General features: G+C 38.5%; 1 protein-coding gene across 5 annotated transcripts in view; it reads left to right on the top strand.

Annotated features, from left to right (window-relative positions):
- Window positions 1-21,062, top strand: part of LOC131436773 (uncharacterized) — a 607,210-nt gene that overhangs the window by 236,231 nt on the left and 349,917 nt on the right. Inside the window, exon 4 of one of the 5 annotated variants that reach the window (XM_058605681.1) lies at window positions 15,834-16,051. The exons of the other annotated variants lie outside the window; for them this stretch is intronic. Within the exon in view, the coding sequence (XP_058461664.1) occupies window positions 15,834-15,850 (17 nt within the window). The 3' untranslated portion in view covers window positions 15,851-16,051. Of the gene's footprint in view, window positions 1-15,833; window positions 16,052-21,062 lie in introns of those variants that run through there. 5 annotated transcript variants of the gene reach the window in all.

Genomic DNA, 21,062 nt, shown 5'->3' with positions numbered 1-21,062 from the left:
ATCATAGTTTTGCCATAAATAATTAGTGGCCATTACATTGTACCCCCGTAAGCTTAACCATCGTTGACGAAGCGAATCGTTCTCGCGTATCTAATTATCATTGCATCGCCTCGCAGCATTCAGACCATCCAGCTTTGTAACGCCACCCATGTCACACCGTCCTTCCACGGGTGAAAGCAGCCCCATCAGAACAACCCACCGACCCCACAATTCCGGTAAGCCTTTCACACCTCGAAATGCTTGCTACGAACTCGAGCTGCCGGTCGTGAACAGCTGCTGATGGAGACGCACGATCACCGACTGTGCTGAGACCGAGCGAGAAAAGAGATGCTTTCATATATCTCGTGTTTCTCTCTCTCGGACACCAGAATGAAGCTGTGTGTGTACACGGGAGAGCAAGCAGACTCGGGGCTCTCGGTGAAAACCATGACAAACCGGTCGGTTGGGCAAGGATTGTACCCATTTCTGGGATGCTGCTGTGTTCATGTGTTCACGAACGCAAGGATAGCAATCCCAGAATGCAGACGAGCCACAACAGCTGGTAGGATGATCTGGGTGGGCGGTGAGGCTGTGGATACGATCTGGGCCCGGTAGTCGGATGGGTGCGGGTTTCTGTCTACGTGCAATATTTTCCACCAGCAGCAGCAGTAGCAGAGCTATTCAGCCCCGGTACGCAATGGAAAAACATTAGTCGATCGACGATTCCAAAACGTAGCGGATGTGCCGAGTTCTCGGGTCTCCTTTTTGTCCGATGCGTTTTGGTCTGTTTCGCGTTCCGTCACCGCAGCCGGAAAGGATGCTTTTGCTCGGGATGTGTGAATACCGTCGGTTACCTTTTTTCTCGGTGGTTTTCGGTGTAAAAGCTTGCTTGGTTCGCTAGCTTACCCGCCCCGTCTACCCGTGCCAACAGTTTTGCCGCATCATGCGATGGCAGTAGGCACTGACAATTTGAGTGTGTGTTTTGGTATTGATCTGAGATTTGACAGAGTTTCGTGATTTGACACGGGTCGTGGAAGCACATTATCTCGGGTGGATTTTTCGGGTGATTTTGTGTTGAATTTATCGCCTGCGGCTGGGACGAGAAGGCACCGGCACCGGTGAAGCGGGTTCTTTCGCTGTAGGCTCTCTGTTTTGAATTATTAGACAGTTTGTGGTGTTCCGCGAGTCGATTCTCCCGAGAGTGAAAGTGATAGCGTATTGAAAGTTTATGAATTATATTTACATGACTGATGTTGAACCAGTTCCGGAGTATATGAGCTGCGAATTACGAATTGGTGCCGAATAAATTGCTGATGTCGATAGAAAAGTAATCACAACAGTTTTGTAGGTCGGTGATGGTAGTCCGGCAAACAATGCTCTTAGGCTAAATTTAACAACTGAACAATTAGTTCATAATTCTGAATTGAGTGATTTGTACTAATGAAATTTAAGCTAACGAGTGTATGAAGCTACTCTAGTGAACTTAAATCTGCGTCAAGAAACCGACAAAAGTTCGGATTTTGGAAATTGTCACCAACATTGCAGCATTCACCGAAGCAGAGCACGATTGTCGGCAGTATTAATCTTGCAGGATTAAATGTACTATGCAATTGACAGCTTGGAAGGTAGGCGAAATGTTTTTCCTCCTTACGTTCCCGAGAGAGTATCAGTGAAACGCATGTTTAACTTTCTGTGTGTTGTGTGCTTGTATGTATGCCCCAAAATGAGACTGTAGGTGTGAAACAGCCAGTTTTCGGGAGTCAAAAAGAGAGCCAAAGAGAAGAACCGAAAAGAGAGAGAACCGACAGTGAAAATGTTACAAACCAAATACTAAGTTGCAACTGCAGTCGGCCTGCAGCTGGTTGAGAATTGACTTGTGACACAACACGCATCAGTTCAGACACACATACAAGGTAGGACAACATCCAGTCATGTGAGAGCGGTCTTTGACATTTCATGTTTGAACAATGTTTGACTCTCGCTCTCTGATACTCGATTTCGGACTTGATGCTTGTAATTTAGGGATATATATTGTTTTCGGAATTGTTACATTAGGTTTCAGTAATTACAAATTTTTCGTCGCTTTCAGGAAACTGTTGGATTCGTTAGGATTTCCGTTTACTGACCAAGAACATTATTTTTTCGCGTTTAAATTAAAGATTAAATTATTTACTACTAATTATAGTAATTACAGGGTTGTTACAGTCGGGCGAATTTCGCGATTTTCGCGGATTTAGCTCGGTTTCTGCTAAGATTTTGATGCTATGGCGCGGATTTCGCGCGAATTTAAAAAAAAACATCATTCCACATTTGTGAATCATTTTGTTCGAATAAAAAAAAGTTCGTTGCAAATTTTTGAAGCTTGTGAGTTTTATGAAACCCTAAAAAATTAAAGATGGGCGAACGTTTCAGCAATTGGTCGAGCTGGCCGAATTGATGAATTTTCACCTTGATAAAACCAAAATTTACTAGAAGGCGATTCTAGAAAAGTGGACAGTTCAGTGGACAAAATTTAGATTTAATGCTTTTCGATCTCGAGTGATACAAATTGCTATTTCAACAAAGCTGTTACCAGGAATTACAAAAACCTTTCGATATATGTGATTGCGTTTTCCCATTCCAATGCAGAAATCGAAAGATTCTCGCACTCAAGGATATTGATGTCTGATGGAAGCTATCGTCTCAGTGATAACACATTCAATAACGCAAAAAACGTAATAAATGAAATGCTATTCTTCAATAATATGGTCACAAATGTTGAGTATGATAAAAATCGCATTCTTGCAGCAAAATTTGCACGACAGGCTTACAAAGCGAAGTCTGACAAGAAAAAAAGGAGAAGTTTTGGGATTCCATCCGATGTGATAAGAAATTGTTGGTTCCAATATCCAACATTTTCAATTGTTCTTTGCACGGAACCATGCCAAAGTCTTCAACTTCCCCAAATTTAGTAACCTACACTTCCTTGATCATTCGTTCTTTACAAGCACGACTACAAGTATATTCTATATAAACCTATTTCGCTGTTTCGTTCGATAAAATCAATCATCACAAACGATCTCCAGATTAAGTAGACTGGGATTAAATGGATTATTTTTTAATTGGATTCGATCATATCTAACTGGTCATGGAATGATATTGAAAATAGGTGCCTGTACAACCTCACCATTTTCTGTTACCTCTGGAGTTCCTCAGGGAAGTCACCTTGGACAGTTATTAATTTTATTGTATCTCAACGATCTAAATTTTTCGATCAAGTGTATGAAACTATCGTTTACCGATGACTTTCATATTTCATATTTCAAAATAGTTTTAAATGCTACTAATTGTTCCGTCATCTCTTTTAGTAACAAAAAGTCTGTATTCAAGTCCGACTATAATATTTCACAAACTGTTCTCGAACGCGTATCGTTTGTTAAGGACCTGGGTGTTCTTCTGGAATCAAAGTTAAATTTTAAAGAGCACATAGAGCTTACTATGTTCTAAACCTTTAAGCTATTAGGATTCATTATTCGCGTTACTAAAAAAATCTCTGATTGTAAGCTCCGTATTTCACTTAACTGGAATATGCTGCGATTATCTGGTCACCTTATTACCAAAACGATATCCAACGTATTTAAGCGATTCAACACAAATTTGTCCGATTAGCTCTCCGACGTCTTCCATGGAGATATCCTTTAAACTTACCGAGTTACCATGACCACTGCAAACTGATTGGTCTCGATTTATTATTTGTCCATTTCAGTCGCAGAACGATTGCTCCGAGTAATTGCAATTGTTACAATTTGTCATTCGATGTCGTAATCTTCGATTCTATTTATTTCTTCGAATTCCCTATGTTAAAACTAATTATGGATATAACGACACGATTGGTAGCATGTGCTGCATATTAAAAAAATGATTCAATTCTTTCGACTTTTATTTATCACGTAATGTTATCAAGAAATCGTTTCTTATGTTACTGTCTTATAAGATTTAATTACTATAGAAGCACTAGATTTAAGGAAATGTATCATTTGGATGATTTTAATCTACGAATGCAAAAGATGAGGACGTTTTATGTCTGCTGGAGAACAAGTTTGTCAGATACTAATTCCAGTGGGCTTTTCCCTGATCCAAATAAAAGAGCAAAAGATGAGGAGGAAAGGAAAGACATTCAGAGTAATATTTGACAACAGGAGAAGGCTCTATTATAAAATGACACTGAAAGTAAAAAGAGTAAATCAGATCATCCTGATGTGGTCTACCTTAAAATTCTTCTTACCAAGAAGGAAAATTTTTATTTTTTATTAATTAACTAAGGACATCGAAAAAGCTGTAGAATAAAAATGCAATCATTTTCATGGGATTTCTCGAAGTGACGTGTTGTATGCGGACTTATTTATTGCTTTCATATGAAAATTTATGCAGATTTCTAAATTACATTCAAGTGAATTCTCTAGTTCTGCGGAAATTATCACCTGCATAAAAATAGTTGTCTAACGCTTCACTCTAACATCGCGCGTTTCAGTCTTCAATTTCGCGCGGATTCCACGAGTTCTAGATGTGTCGAAATATACATTAGTATCAAATATGAACACGAAAAAGAAGCCATGTAATCGAAATACAAGGACATAAACTTAGGTCTAAGAATTCAGCCTTTTAAAGTTTTCGATCACCATTGGATTGAAGCTGTAACTTCGGATTAGCAGCCGATATGAGAGATCCCAAAGTCGGCTTTTCTACAGAGAACATCCGATAGTACTTCGAGGCTTTTCATAAAAGCGAAAACCCATGTAGCTGAATGATTATGTCATCGAATCACCTCACGTAAAGTGCATGTGGCAATACATTGAACACTCAATTTTTTAAAATTGTGTGAAATTGTTCGTTCCTTCGCCCTCTCCAGGACGAAATTGTGTAAAGTAACCTATTAGTGTATAACTAATGGTCTAGTTTCAGTTATCAAAAAGCATCAAAATCGACCGAAACTAATTGGGATGGGAGCCTAGTTTCTAAACGATGCCAAAACCTTCACTTGTCTGTAGTTATGTGGGAAAATTTAACCTTCTATGAACTTGTAGAATAAATTCTGTAGGTGCCTTCTGACACCGTCAAGCAGATTTTGTAGAATTTGAATCTGTCTAGCCCCGGAGCTGTATTGTTTCATGACAATAGCGCAAGTGAAAACTCTACCGTCAACAACGTTGTCCCGTTCGAATTCGTAATAGCGACACGAAAGCTTATTTGTTGAGAAACAGACTTAGGGTATACCTTGTTGGGAAGTCGATTTGAACAATCTTCACTTTTGTTGAGGCCATCGTCCAAGTACCATGCGCGCGGGTGGTTTTAGGAAATTTTCGATGGAAATTTTGAAAAATTTGACAAAACCAAAAACATACAGACCTTTGAAATACTTTTATCTATCTACAGGGTGAAAATGGCTGGAAAAATCGGAGGATTTTCCAAGTCTTATCAAAAATAGCACTGAAAAAATGAGATTTTTTTTTAATTTTTCACAATTATTCGAAAAAATAATTCAATGGAATGAAATTTTTTTTCGAAAAAACTTTATACTGGCAACAAGGATAACATTCGGAATCATTTTTGGAAACCCTTTTCACGCTTTTCATGGAAAATCAACGAATTTCATATAACCGATTTCGTAGAAATTTTTGAAATTCGTAGATTTTCTATGAAAAGCGTGAAAATGTTTTTCAAAAATGTGTCCGAATGTAATCTTTGTATCCATCATAAGGTTTATTTGAAAAATAAAATTTATGTCATCGCATTATTTTTCTAGATAATTGTGAAAGATCACAAAAACACTCATTTTTCAGAGCTATTTTTGATAAGACTCGGAAAATCCTCCGAATTTTCCAGCCATTTTTACCCTGTAGATAGATAAAAGTATTTCAAAGGTCTGTATGTTTTTGGTTTTGTCAAATTTTTCAAAATTTCCATCGAAAATTTCCTAAAACCACCCGCGCGCATGGTACTTGGACGATGGCCTTAATGTTTTTTTTTGTTGCGCATTCATCAGACCTCATTCCAAAGAGTGCTCATTGATGTTAAATAACGTTAACTTTTTTCAAATAACATAAATTTTTTGACGTAGGACTGCGAATAAAATATACTATTAAAAACCGTGGTTAAGTTTTGAGCACCTAGAACTCAACCAATTTTAAACACATATTCGATATAATTACATCTACTGCTTGAAAATACTCCTACGCATCGATTCAAGTGGATAAAATTTTGTATTTTAGATAATTGGTGGTCGAAACTTCAATTAATAAAGAACATAGTCTGATTTTCCCTATATTCCATGCCATTATCATGGATTTTCCTAACAGAGGCGTATTAGTAGGTTAATAGTTTTCATAAGGTTTCCAAAAAAAAAACAATAATCAGTACCGAATCAATTTGTAAACAGAACTGCCAAAAAATCTGTGTTTTAAAATCCTTGAGTTTCTCGGAATAATAAAAAAAAATGTATCAAAATCTGTGCTTTTTTTAAAATATGAAAAAAATTATGATCTGCGATACAGAATTTTTGTATCCAAAACATTGTAGAAAATCCCCCCGGGCCCGGACTTTTTTTCAGGGGGTCCAAAAATTCGAATATTTAAAATTGTTTTTGATTCTTCAGCAGCTGTGCCGTTCGTCTCGCGCAAGTTTCTTCGCATTCGGGGAAATCGGGTTAGCTGTGATCATAGATGAACGTGTTTAACCCCTCTCATTACCAACACCAGCATACTAAACGGTTCTTTCCAGGGCATCCAAAATTTTCAAATATAAGTTTAGGGCTATTGAATAAGTATGCATATCTTCAAACCAGTTCTGACACGTTCGCAACAAAAAATGCTGACTTAGATGTACTGATTAAATCTAGGAATATCGAATAATCAGAAGACTCGATCTTGGATTTTGAGGTTGTTTTCAGGTATCTGCTCATCTGCTCGTTCCCAAAATACCCATTCCGATTCCCATGTTTTTCGAAGAATATCGATTAACCGGAGGTTGGTATATTGGATTTTAAATGGCAATTAAGTGCGCGTCAATTTTGTTCCGAAAATACCCAAGTTCTAAGGGCTTTCAGGGAACATCAATGAACCGGAAGTCTCATATTGGACATTGAAGCTATCCCAAGCATTGTTTTGCGACATACGTTCGAAGAATGTAAATATTATAGTGCTTTCCAAGGCATATTGTTTAGCCGAAAGTTGATCCAAATATTATCAATAATCCGGAAGCTGCCATCTTGGATTTCGGAACGTTCCAAAAAAACCTTAACATAAGAATTTTCTAGGAACATTTACAAATCGAAAGCCGCCATCTCGAGTTATGCAACGCCTTTAATCGTCACTTTCCGGTATCTACGCTTCTCATTTGTTCCGAAAATACTCAGAGGATTAGGTTTGACACTATTATACAACACATTTTGTTAAAATAATTTTGTGAAAAATTGGAATCATTACATGAACATTCCTTACGTACCTCAAGGAAGTCATCTTGGACCTTTCCGGTTTCAAATTTACATCAATGACGTCAATCATTCTTTGAAGTGCTTCAAGCTCTAGTTCACAGACTAATTCAGGTTGGGAAAACGAAATATTTTTGATTCCTGAGCATTAATAGTACATTTTCGGTATAGTGAAGATTGCAGAAATATCATAACCGTAGAAAGTAATTTCGCGATTGCTAACAAATGCAACATTGCAGCCTGCTTCTGTTACGGTTTTCCAACCTAAGAATAACGTTTATTTCACCCCGAAGGGCACTGTTTTCAGTAACACCAAATGAAACATCACATGTTAGTCTACTCCAGATGGGCGGTCATAATCATTCCATTGAACAACAAATATCCAGCACAACCTAAATCCGCAATAATCGGTCAGCAGAGACAAATCTGTTTGTTTTGACGCATGATATTGAATCCTTTATACACTTCGGAGCAACAGCATCCCGGCTGCTATTCGAACTGTCGGAGCGCTGGAAATGTGCAGCATCACCCAGGCATCCAAACAGAAACAAACAATGACAGCAGCACCAAAAATAACAACAGAAACGACGACAACAACAACAACAACAACAACAACATCAACATCAACATACACAAAACACCCACCCTGGGGGGTTTCATACGAAAGCATTGCATAAATACCTCCCTAGACTATAGTCTATTTTTATTGTATTTTATTCTTCTCGTACCGGTCGGTCCGTGTTGAATGCATCCATGTCGATGCAACTGCACTTGACATGCACAGATAGTTCAGTCGGTTCGTTTGTTCGGCCAGTCAGCTTAGCCTGTTAACGCATTCTCGTTGAGCTCTGATACGGTTTTGGGTGTTGTTTTGTTGTGTCAGGCATGGTACGGAGATTAGGCGACAGCACTGGAACCAACAAACAAAAATACGAGAGGCAATTGCGGGATGCGGATTTGGTGTTCCCGCATTAGTCTGCTTGGGTGGACCCGAGAGAGAAAAAAAACTAATCTCAATTGTGTAATTAGAACTTGGGTTTGGCGAATTGATAAATAAAATACACAATTCTGAATGCTGAATGCGAACCGCGCTAGAACGAAAAACTGTCCATCATAATTGAATTTTTCTTCTTTTTTCGTCTCTCTCTCTCTTTTAGAACCGAAAGGTTTACTACCGAATGAAAAACTGTATTCTGTTGAATTAAATTTAAAATCGTCAGAATAAAGCTGGTAACTGGTGCAGCTTTAAAGTTATGAAAATGAGGGCAGTTGGAGGTACCACCAACGGATAGTTGGCTGTGAAGTGTGAATCAGTGATTGAATAATTTTGGTATTTATTATAATTTTATGCTAATGAAGTGTTTGATTGGCGATTGAAAGCAAATCGAAAGATTTATGAGTTTCAATATTTCATTCAAAAACTAGACGAATTAAAATGAGTAAAATTTTACACATTCAGGTAAGGATTGAAATAATTAGGTTAATTTAAACATTTTTATGCACAAAACTTCAAAAAGCTCTCATTTCTATTGGTTCAACATCCGTTGAACTGACTGGAATTCCGGAAGTGTCTACAGTCTGGAATGCAATTTTCCAAACCCATACAGAAGGAAAACTGAAAGAAATTTCATAATTTTTCCATGTGTTCAGCTTGTTGTTTGGATTAAGTTCATGTTCAATACTATTCAATAAAATGGCAGCAGTGAGGCAGCCGGTCACCAGAATGGCTGCCGGCAATATTTGGCCGCTGGCAGCATTCAGTCAGCGTTCTGGGATTCATGCGTATGCGGGAGCCCGAAAACCGGTATAATCGAAGTCGGCCACCAGCTAGCATGACGTACAAACTCTACTAGATTTTATTCAAATTTTGATGATTTTATACGATTTTGCTATCGTACTCTAAACGACGAATAAAATTTTTGTTGTATCCGAAAATATGCAGTAATTTTCAGTTGGACCCTAAGACCTTTCATTTGATCCTTAGATTGGGAATAACGGTATCGAGTCCAGTTTAGAAAAAAAAAATCGGTTTATTTTTCGCCGGTTTAAATGATGGTGTATAATATTCAACACACTTTTCCCTATAACTCTGGAACCGGAAGTCGGATCCGGATGAAATTCAGGAATTCCGTATGGGACCGTAAGACGTGAATCGGTCAAAATCGGTTCAGCCATCTCCGAGCAAACCTAGGGAGGTTATTTGACACACACAGTTCAGCTCGATGAACTTATTCGAATGGTATATGACACTTGACAATTTTTACTAGTCGCTTTTTCAAATAGCGGAAAATATGGCGGCTGCTTCAAATCTGCTACGAAATACGTTTTGTAATCAATTATTGCTCATGAACTAACATCAACTGTAGAATAAATTATATCAATAATGATAATAATAAATAATCATTACCATATCACAGACATCGTATTTTGATTGTCGTTTCAATTAAGTACCGTTTTTGTTTTGTAATTCTTCAATCTCAGTCTATGTATATGAACATGTGTTGATCCACTCGTATTTTTACAATTTACGAATAATGAAACTTGAATCGTTCATTGGGCCGAAAGTGATGCCAATGAGTAAGGTGACGCTACATATAATACTCTAAATAACACATTTTGACCATTCTTCATGCTAAACTGGTGGGGTAAAAAGTAATTATCAAGGACAACCACGAACCAATTTAATCTGAACGTAAATTTCCAGTAGATCTGCCAAATGCCTCCTCGGGCGACTATTTTTTTTTAATGATCAGTCATCTTTTGAGTCTAGGGAACCGATTATAGTCCGAGGGAGCTGATTCGGGCGAACAAGGAGGGAGTCCTAAATCGTTGGTTTCAACCGTCGATTTTGACCATGATCACTATGGTCTTGTGAGGAGGCGCGTTGTCTTGTAATAATTTTTTTTCCACTTCCTTCGTTCTAAGACTACATCGAAACACTTCTACCAACTTTAATTCTTCGCCGAGATGATGAGACACTGAATTTTCATCTGCTAAATCTCTACTAAAATATAACGTGTGTGATTAATACTAATTCTGGTGGCATCTTTTTTGGTATATTTTGACATTCTTCTGTTTAACCGCTTAGTAGAACCTGCTTCTGCGGACTTCGGCGGCTGAGTTTCGACCACCACGAAACTCACAAAACTAATATTTCACGAAGATATGTGAAGGAACACTAGCACCATAATGTATATTTTACTTTATTTATTTCAAAGTTTCATAACTCGAAAAATATTTTTTTTTATACTCGAAAAGTTTCCATACTCTTAAATAAAACTGTACTGTCATAACAAAACAAATGACTGTACTGCGCTGAGATTTAACGTGTCTGCTCCAATATGAATGGACTGCAGGGTATCAAAACCTTTTTAAGATCGCTACGCGTTTTGAAGCTTTTTACTTCGCCACAAGATAAAGACTGTCCCAGAAAGTATGGACGCACTTTGATTTCGCTGTAAATAATTCACAAGTGTTAGATATTCAAATTTTATTCGATATACTGGTAATATTAGACTACAACAACAGAATATTATTCTCAACATTTGCTACTTAGCCATTGTAGACTAGCTGGCGCACCTTCTTGCGAACGTGTTCCTCAATAAATTTCGTACAGACTTCTTGGCGACAAGTTTTGACACTTTTTTCCAATCTTTTCTGAACTGTTGAATGGAGACATGTTTCCTAAGATGTGCCGGCTGCCGAGACATGTTTCCTAAGATGTGCCTTCGTTAATGCCCAAAATTCCTCAATTGGTCAAAGTTGTGGGCAATTTGGTGGATTCATGTCTTTTGGGATGAAAGTGACATATTTGGTAGTATACCATTCTACCGTTGATTTCGAGTAGTGGCAAGAAGCAAGATCTGGCCAGAAGACAACAGGATCCCTGTGGCTTCGAATCATGGGTAGAAGTTGTTTCTGTAAACATTCCTTGATGTATATTTCGTTGTTCATTGAAGCAGTGGTCATGAAGGGTTTCGAAATCTTACCGCAGCTACAAATTGCTTGCCAGACCATAGCTTTCTTACCAAATTTTTCGACTTCAATCGTTGTCTCGGACTGGTTTAATACTTGCCCTTCTCGCACCGTATAATATTGTGGTCCCGGCAAGGATTTATAATCGAGTTTCATGTACGTTTCGTCGTCCATGATTATGCAGTTCAAATTTCCAGCAAGAATCGTATTGTACAGCTTTCGAACCCTCGGCCTGATCGATGCTTCTTGTTTCGGACTACGTTTTAGTTGTTTCTGCTTCTTATAGGTTCGAAAATTCAAACGTTCTTTAGCACGAAGAACATTTGACTTTGAAGTGCCCACTTTTTTGGCCACATCCCGAACTGAAACCTCCTTCGTTGGCCCGAACGCCTTCAGTATACGTTTATCCAACTGATGGTTAGCAGGACCTTTTTTTCGACCCGTTTACGGTTTATCCTCAAAGGTGTTATCTTCATCGAACTTCCTGATTGCATTTTGCACGGCTTTTTCACTTACTCCTTCCATTTTTGCTATCTTTCTCAGTGACAGTCCGCGTTCTGTACACAATTTTTCGACGTTGTTCGGCTGAAAGTCCACGCATTTCGTAACAAACTAATGAAAACGAATAAACAACTGCATGAGTGGTTAGAAAAGAGTGTAAACAACAGGGCGCAGCCATAAAAATTGACAGATTCTGAACTATTGCGAAATGGCAGCGGTTTTTGGTTGCGTCCATACTTTTTGGGACAGTCTTTAAAAAGTTTCTAGAGAAATTGCCCTATGTATGTGGTATATACCATTCGACTCAGCTCGAAGAGATCGTAAAATGTATGTGTGTATTAGCTTTTCTACAATCGTAGAAGTGACGCAACCGGCAAGCTAAGCTTTTCCAACTATCTACGCAATATTCTCTAAGATGGCTCAACCAATTTAGGCAAACTTTGGCTCATTTCAAAGCTTCGGAATACAGTTCACTTTCGCATCTTATCCAAATTAGTCGATAAAACAAAACCGCTTACGTTCGGGACGGAAGAAATCAAGTACAGTATTGTGTAGTGAACAACAGAACGATTTTTTTTAGTAGCACCATCAAGTTCTGAGCGGTCCTATGAAACGAATAATTTTGCCCACCTCTATTATAAATCTAACAAGAATTTAACTATGCACGGTTCATTGTAATCATATTTGCAATGAATGCAGGGTCCGGCACTCGAAGTGTAACCAATTAAAAAGGCCTTAAATTCAGTTTGGAAAATTACTTTTACTTAATTCAAAGTACAAAATGTGTAAAAATAATACAAAATTCAGAATCAATTCACTTTTGATCGATATGACCACCTTTTGCCTTAACTATGGCCTTGAGACGGTCAAAAAACGAATCGCAAGCTGCCCGAATGTGACTTGCAGGTGTATTTTGGCCCACTCGCGGACAATAACTTTTTTCAGCGCCTCGAGACTGGTGTATCTTTTAGTTCGGACTTTGCTCTCCAAAATGGCCCAAAGAGAATAATCCATTGGATTCGCATCTGGTGAATTCGAGAGCCATTGTGTGGACGTGATGAAGTTCGGAACGTTTTTTTTCAGCCATTCTTGGTTCACTCGAGCTTTGTGAGACGGTGCCGAGTCCTACTGAAACGTCCATGGTCTGCCACCGAAATGTTTGTCTGCCCACGGCTTCAAAGCAACCTCCAGAATACTTTCCCGATAATATGTCGCATTTACCTTGACGCCAGGCTCGAAGGTCTGAAGTTTGTTACACTTCGAGTGCCGGACCCTGTAAGTTGGCTTAATTCTGGCCTGGATTTATCAACGATTTATAAATTTGTTATGAATACATTTGCTTTGACCGTTGTTTAATGAAGAAACCCACTTTTTGCGACTCATTGCCTACCTGTTGACCATTTTGAGTGTACTACCCACAGAAATTTAGATAACGCCCACTGGTGGGCTGTAGGGGCCAGTCTGGGAATCATTGATTTATACAATTGCCACAATGCAGTCACGAATCAAGTGTGGCTGATCATGCTAATGCTGTTGAAAAAATGACATAATAATTAAAGGACGGATAATATGAAGAAAAAATTGGCTCAACGGAAAAATGTTATGAGAATATTTGAATGACAAGACCACACCACTAGGAGAATTCGGTTTATAGTTTATAGTTTATGTTGTTATAGAATTGGTGAATTTGTATACTCCAGAAACAGGACTATTCCGAACGTTAAACAGATTCAAGTAAGGAGTGTATCGAAAATAAGCTATCCACACATTTTATCTTTCAAATTATGATAAAAAACGATATTCCTAACCAGTCTTCTTGAAGACCCTCTTCACGTTTGCCCAGTAACGTTCGATGGGTCGAAGCTGAGGCCAATTTGGTGGATTGATATTTTTCTCAACGAAATGTATACCCTTTTCCGCAAGCCAATTGAGAGTGGTTTTGGCATAGTGCGCCGACGCCAAATCCAGCCAAAACAGTGGAGGTGTACTATGCTTCTTATATAAAGGCAGCAATCTCTCCTGGAAACACTCATATCGATAGATTTCTGCATTTATAGTTCCGGTAGTGTAAAAACTGGTTGACTTCAATCCACAGGAACATATTGCTTGCCATACCAGTACCTTTCGACCGAGTTTCTCTACTTGAATCGACCTGTCCGCATCGCTCACATCCTCCCCATCGACGATAGTAAAGTATTGTAGACCTGGAAGGGTTTTTGAGTCCTCTTTTACATCGTCCATCAAAACGCATGCATCCGGACCCTGCAAAACACGCGAATACAATTTCCGGGCCCTAGTTGCTGCTTGCTTCTTCTGTTTTAAACTTTGTTCCGAGATTTTCTGCTTCTTGTAGGTCGCCTCTTGGTATGCTGGATCATTTCGACACTCGTTCCTGCTTTTTTGACCAAATCACGTATTGACATTGATTTTTTCTTCAAGACTAGAGATACCACTTTCTGGACTAGTTTCGGGTTGGAAAAACCGGGTTTTCTGTCTCTTCCTGGTAGCTCATCCAACGAATAGTGTTCTTCAAACTTATTAATGATGGTTTTAACACTGGCACAATGAATTCCAAACTGCTTCGCCAATTTTCGCATAGTAATACCCTTCTCACTTAGCCATGTGTCCAGAACTTTAATTTCCACTTCCTTTTCAATATGCGACATTTTGAAAACGCAAAATGTCAACCGCACAAACAAGTAAAGAATCGAAAGCTGACAGTCAAACGCACAGCATGCTGCGATCTGAGCATAAAAAACCATCACAAATACATGCGTACAACACAAATGTATGTGCATAGCTTATTTTCGATACACTCCTTATACCACTGCAGGTGCAGGTAAACAACATCTCTATGAAACAGAGCTCCGTTCTAGTACACTGTGTACGGTCGGAAAAGTATATTTTTACTCTTCAGAACCAGTGATGCTTCCTTCGGCCGATATACATTTGAGACTCATCCAGTTTAGTTGTCTCTTGGGCATCTAATCAAGAAGGCTCAAGTGGCATGTTCCCCGATCTATTTAGTGATTTGTGCCTTACTGTGGCGTCTCATCATTCACCTGATGGGAAGCGACGGATACAAGAAACATGGACAGGAAATGTGAAGTAGGTGAGGTGGGAAAACAGCACAAAACAAAAAAAATCGTTCTGCATCCACTAAAGGATTTAGAGATTTTACCGAACGATTCGCAAGTATGAACAGAAGTTAATTCGGCATCCCATAAGGGATGTCAAATAATGTACTAAAACCGTTTTGGGTAGAAACAGAAGGGATTTAATCACTCCAAGAGCAACGATGAACTCTTCTGACTATTACACCTTACCATATTGGGTGAGAAACGATAGAATATCGTTTAAATTTAGCTCACCATACACAGATTCAAACATGTATGGAGAACCAAAAAGCCGGATACGTAGTTGCGTCAATGCGAGACAATTACACATCGGATTCTATGAAGTACGCAATCGCACTTACAGAAATCACAAAAATAATAATCAGCAAAAATATTTGACAATTTGCCTTCCTTCTTCTTACCGTGGAGATTCTTTATCAACAGAGCCACTCTAGGACACGTTCTTGTTCCGCAACTTACCACTTCAAACATTCGTTTTCTTTGTTTCTATTGCGTGGAAAACGCGATTTCATCGAAACGTTAGCCAACAACAATCTAATCTGTGTCTCGTGAAATACTAATGCGAAAATCGAAACAAGAGAGAGATTGAGACAAATATTCAAACGGTCGTTTAGTTTTTTTTTAGTTTAGGCTGAATGAAGTACTTGCAGTATGCAGTAAAATTTTAGACACTAACTTTGAACACTCCAACCGAAAAGTTTACTCTATTATAAAATTGTAAACTAACATATATAGTAAATAAATGTTTTTTTTTCGTTTTGTTTGTTTGTTTACAGGTAAGCATCGAGGGTAGCAAACAGATTCATCGTGTAAGTAACATAAAACCAACGGTCAAGTTTACCCAATTAAAGTCCCGTCCTACGATGCCATCCCAACACCGAAGTGTTGTTTGAATGAGTTCCCAGTGCGGGTTCAAATATCTACGGTTTACTGTTTATTTAGGAAACCACATGCTTACCACATTTTATGTTAGACATGACAAACAACGGCCGAATCCAATTGAAAACCATTCTTCAACTCTTCATTTTTATTGAAGGGCGGAGATGCAAGACGGTGGGGTAGAGTTTTTTGTAATACCGCCCTACGTCACCGTTTTGGTAACGGGTGTGTGTCATGTCAGTTTTACGGTCGCTTCATTCTCCGTTCACCGAAATCCGTCAAATTTGCAACACATTTGTTATTAAAAATTATAACCAAACAGCTGGTGTTCCCGGCCTGTCCTTCCGAATCCGCTATTTACGGTCTCTGTTTGTAGCTTCGGGCAAACGAAAAGGGGTGTTTTTGGAGTCGAAGACAGGGAAATTTCTCTTCCATTTCAGTTTTCGAAAGAGCGCCGGCAGCAACAGCAGCGTCATCATCATCAGCTTCATCACAGAACTCGGTGTGGCATGCCATCAGGAGAAATATGAAGTGGTACAAGTTGATTCACTGATGCGAAATGGGTCGTGAAAATGAATAATTTCCCATCCGACACCCGTTGCCATTCGTAGCGTCGAGCGTGTGTGAGCTTTTTCGAATGATTACGGAAGTGTGCAGTTGTCGAAAAATGTAAAATTATTCACACAATTGAAAAGAATTTTATCATTAAAATTAAATAAAAAACTTTCAAATGCCAATAATGATGCAATGTGAAATTGAAAGAGTAAAATAGAAAACAAATAATATTACCAGTTTAGTGCAGTGTCACTGTTGTTCATGTTCTATTTGAGCCCTTCTACCGCCGAAAACATAACACAGCTCACAAAGCAAACAATAAATAAATCCACTTCGTCAACCAGCTGTGAACTTCTATTGTGAGCTGTCTACTCGGGATGCTACAGCTGAATACGAATGTTGATGTTCTCTTCTCGGACCGTTTTTCCTTCAATCCACGGAAGCACCGTTCCCAAATAGATCTTCGGTGACAAGCGCAACTACAACTAAACTGATGGGCGGGGGTGGACAGTCGTTTTTACCAAACTTCCGGAACTTGCCTTTGGACGTCATTCAGTCCAGACTAACCGAAACAGGAACCGAATGTGGAATAAATTTGCTTCCCCAGAGTGAAGAATGGAAAATTGCTTCTTTCTCTTCCGAAGGAATCCTCGTTGGCATGTTTCCTCTTTGCGATGTGGAATCTCAGTTTGGTTGTCTGGTTTGTGACAGGTTTTCACTAACTACACGATTGGTTAATTTTTTGTTGGGCTTCGAGCTCTCCTTGTTGGATTTTAAACGCGCATTATTATTTATCTATTATATTATCATCTGTGTTCTTATGTAACATCATACGTAAAATGACGTAGCTTGAAAAAAATGTTGTTTTCTGTGTAACGCTTTATTCTGTACACCGGTCTGTTCGAATACCAATTCAATGGCAGCATCAAGGGATACACTTTACACACGTACTACAACATTCCCATCCAAGTAGGCATACAACGACGAAGTTTGTGTGATCAAACCAATAGAAATTAGATATGAGCCTGACTTCCGTTCTCAATAACACAAAATCAATCGAGAACCGTATCGGTCTTTGAATTTCTGTCAATTAAATTTTCAACAAACTTTATCAATCTGACGTTTCAGCTTCCGTTTGAGCATAACTAAGTATCAGTCCAGGTTACGTTGTTCCGGTACTTACTAGTCGCTGATCAAAGTGTGCCACGCAAAAGGTTCTTCTTCAGTCAGACAGTAATCAATTTCCCCACCCGAAATAGCAACAGTCTCCGGACGGTCGTCGTTCTGCAATGCACTTGCAGCAATTGCTAATGAAAGCTCTTATTCAATAATCATAACGATTTATCGAATTCCACTACCAGAACACTCCAACTATTGGGAGCAACAGAATGCTCACAAACTAGTCACAAAATGCTATCGACATCATCGTTGAACCCGTTCTGAATGAGTGAGAGAGCGAGTGAGAAAGCTGTCCTCATCCGTTCACTCATTTGTCGTGTGAAAGTTGGTGGAAGAACCGACGTGGTATGAATGGGAGGCAAGTGCCGAGAAAGCTTCAATTAAAATCAAAATCAAAGTCAATCACAACAGCAAGCAATAATTGCCAACCTGGACCTGCACCCGATGTACGGTTGGGCATTCGGAGACCGATGTTCTGTCATTTGGACAGAGCTCATTTCATATCACTGCTGTTCGACTGAAGCATTCGGGCTCAGCTCACTGCACTTACAGAACAACATCATCAATCGTCAGTGACATCAATCGAGAAAATAATCACTTTTCTTCTGTGTCGCATATTCCATTCTAGTTCGTGTTGCCACTGACGATGATTGTTGTGAGGATTCCAGAGTGGAAAATAAGTTCCTGAAGTCTTTGTTTTAAAATTCATTTGATTATTCGAAACAGTTTATAATTAAGGCAGAATGAAGCAGGATTTTTCTTCCTTGGAGAAGAGATGTTTTCATAATTATCCAGCAGAGGGGGAAGAACAGTTGGTTCACCGATCATGTTTTGGTTTTTTTTTATTCGTTTATTGTTGTTCGAACAGTCGTTGAATCTTTTTCGTTGTTAAAGTTTTAATCGATATAGAAATGGCTCAAGCTTGTCTATGTTCGTTCTGTGCTAACGACATAAAACGATGCCGAATAGGTGAGAATACACGCATTGAAACGTGTGGAATCGCCCGAGCGTGGAACTGTCCTGAAACTGGACCGCATTGGAAAGATTTGAATGCATGAAAGCAGACTTAGTTTGATGCATTGTAGGTCAGTAAAGAAATATCGAAAAATATGTGGAATTTTTAATAATGTTAAAACATGTTTGTAAAATATTTTCCGACCTAATTTTGTAAAATAAAGAAAAAGTTTTAAATCCCAAAAGTGCAATTGCAAATTTTGATATATGCTCCCATTTTTGAAGTACAGAGATATTAAGATAAAGTTTACTAAATATCTTCTATTTCCAACCGTTTTCAAATGTTTTCCGAGTCTCGTTAGCTATAGTTTCATTTATTTAATAGGAAACTATTCGATTGATTCAATAGTTTTTTTTATCGAAGGATTCTTAGTTTCCTGTATACTAAGAATCGGTTACGAAGTCTGTCTAAACAGAATATTAAACCTCTCCAAAAGGAATGAAATACCAAGGCTTTGCTTGGTACAGAATGTCAAAACGTGCTTTCGATAAAACGAGCTTCAGAATTTCGGTGCATGATTGTGTGTGAGAAAAATCGAAGAATCATGATCTAGAAAGTGTTCGATGTTTGGCTTTGAAACTTTACAATTATGTTCTCAATAATATGTATATCGATTAAAGTAATGAAACACACAATTTTTCAACGCCGCACAGTGGTCCAAAACTGGAAAAAGACGGTCAAAAGTCTCATGAAAATATATTTCATACTTTTATTAAATAATTTCGGATACCAATTTTGACAACAATTGATTCAGATTGATTCGAGTAGTTCACAAAGGCATGCTTCAGTGTTTATGTCACACAGTCAGCATCATTTTTCCAAACTAGTGCTTGACATTTGCGTTGCCTATTTGTATGAGAACAATGATGCTAATCTTAAAAAAGGCTTCTTAGTCCACTTAGTGGAATTTTCATATATCTTGAAAAATCACCAGTACATGAAATTTTCGAAATCGGAAAAAAATTTAGCTCAAATTTTGCATGAAGGCTTTTTTAGAGGTGCTTGAACTTTTGAGCACTAGAGCTTAACGAAAATAGAGGTGATCCCAAAATTTTGGCACCCTTATATATATAAGACCGGTAAAAATCAACGTGTTTTGTCGGTTACTTCATATATAACATCATATATCTGGAACCAAAAGTCACAGCCATTTGATCTTCGAACTTGATCAGTGGCCCGACAGTAGCTTTCAAACGAGCCCAAGTTTGTTAAAATCGGTTCAGCCATCTCTGAGAAAATTGAGCGCGTTCAAATATGTTCTAAAAGTGCACACACACACACATACACACAGACCTTTTCCGATCTCGTCGAACTGAGTCGAATGGTATATAACACTATGGGTCTCCGAGGCTCCGTTTGAAAGTCGGTTTTTCCAGCAATTCTAATACCTTTCTATAGAGAAAGGCAAAATAGGAAACATGTTTTCCAAACAAAATATGAAAAAGTATTGTAAAAGTACAAACCTTTCGAAAAGATTTCATTTTTAAACGTGTAAACACAAAGCAACACATTTTTAAGACAATATGTTGATCGTGCGACGCTCACTTAGAGATGGGCGAAACAGCTCGTATCGGTGAGCAGCTCCGAACCGATCAGCTCACTAAAGGGAATCGATTCAATGTTTCAGCTCATCAGCTCATTTAGATTGAACTGAAGGTTTGTTTCGAGCGCCGTTTTTTGCACCGTATTTCTTACTCCGTTTTTCTTTCATATGCGTGATCGAAATCATTGATGCACAAAGAACAATGCTATGCGAACTAACTTGTCTGCGAATTATTATTATGTCATATCTGAGAATATCTGCAAAAGTGGCATCCCTGAATATACCTTAGCCTACTGAGTGAGAGGTAAGATTTCTTATTGACAATTGCTCATTCAATCTGCAAAAGAAGGATAGATGCACATTTTGAAGAACTGACAAGAGCTCATGTACACTTTTCTTCTTATTTATAACTCGCTCTTCAAGAGCTGAAGATCCTTTCAACTCGTCGCTTGTTTACACCTTACCAGCAGGGATGCTAAATCATTTTTTCAAAAATCTGTGACCATCCAAAAACTCTCACTATTTCCTACCGCTTTTTAGTGCTAAACTGTGATCAATTTTAAAAATCTATGATCGATTTCAGAATCTGTGTAAATCTGAATCTGTGAGAATCTGTACCATTTCTGAAATCCGTGCAAAAGGTTGAAAGTCTGTAAAACACAGATTAATCTGTGAACCTGGCATTCCTGCTTACCAGTGCGGTTCTTTTAAAAAGAGCTGTAAGCTATCAGCTCACTTTAAAGATTCGATTCACTGGAATAACTCAGGAGCGAATTGCCCATCTCTACGCTCACTGCAAAAGTGAGTTACAGAAATAGCAGACGCGTGACGCCC

Source organism: Malaya genurostris, chromosome 3, assembly GCF_030247185.1.
Source record: "Malaya genurostris strain Urasoe2022 chromosome 3, Malgen_1.1, whole genome shotgun sequence".
In the NCBI taxonomy this organism is placed as follows: Eukaryota; Metazoa; Arthropoda; class Insecta; order Diptera; family Culicidae; genus Malaya; species Malaya genurostris.
This window is presented reverse-complemented; position numbering and strand designations above follow the sequence as displayed.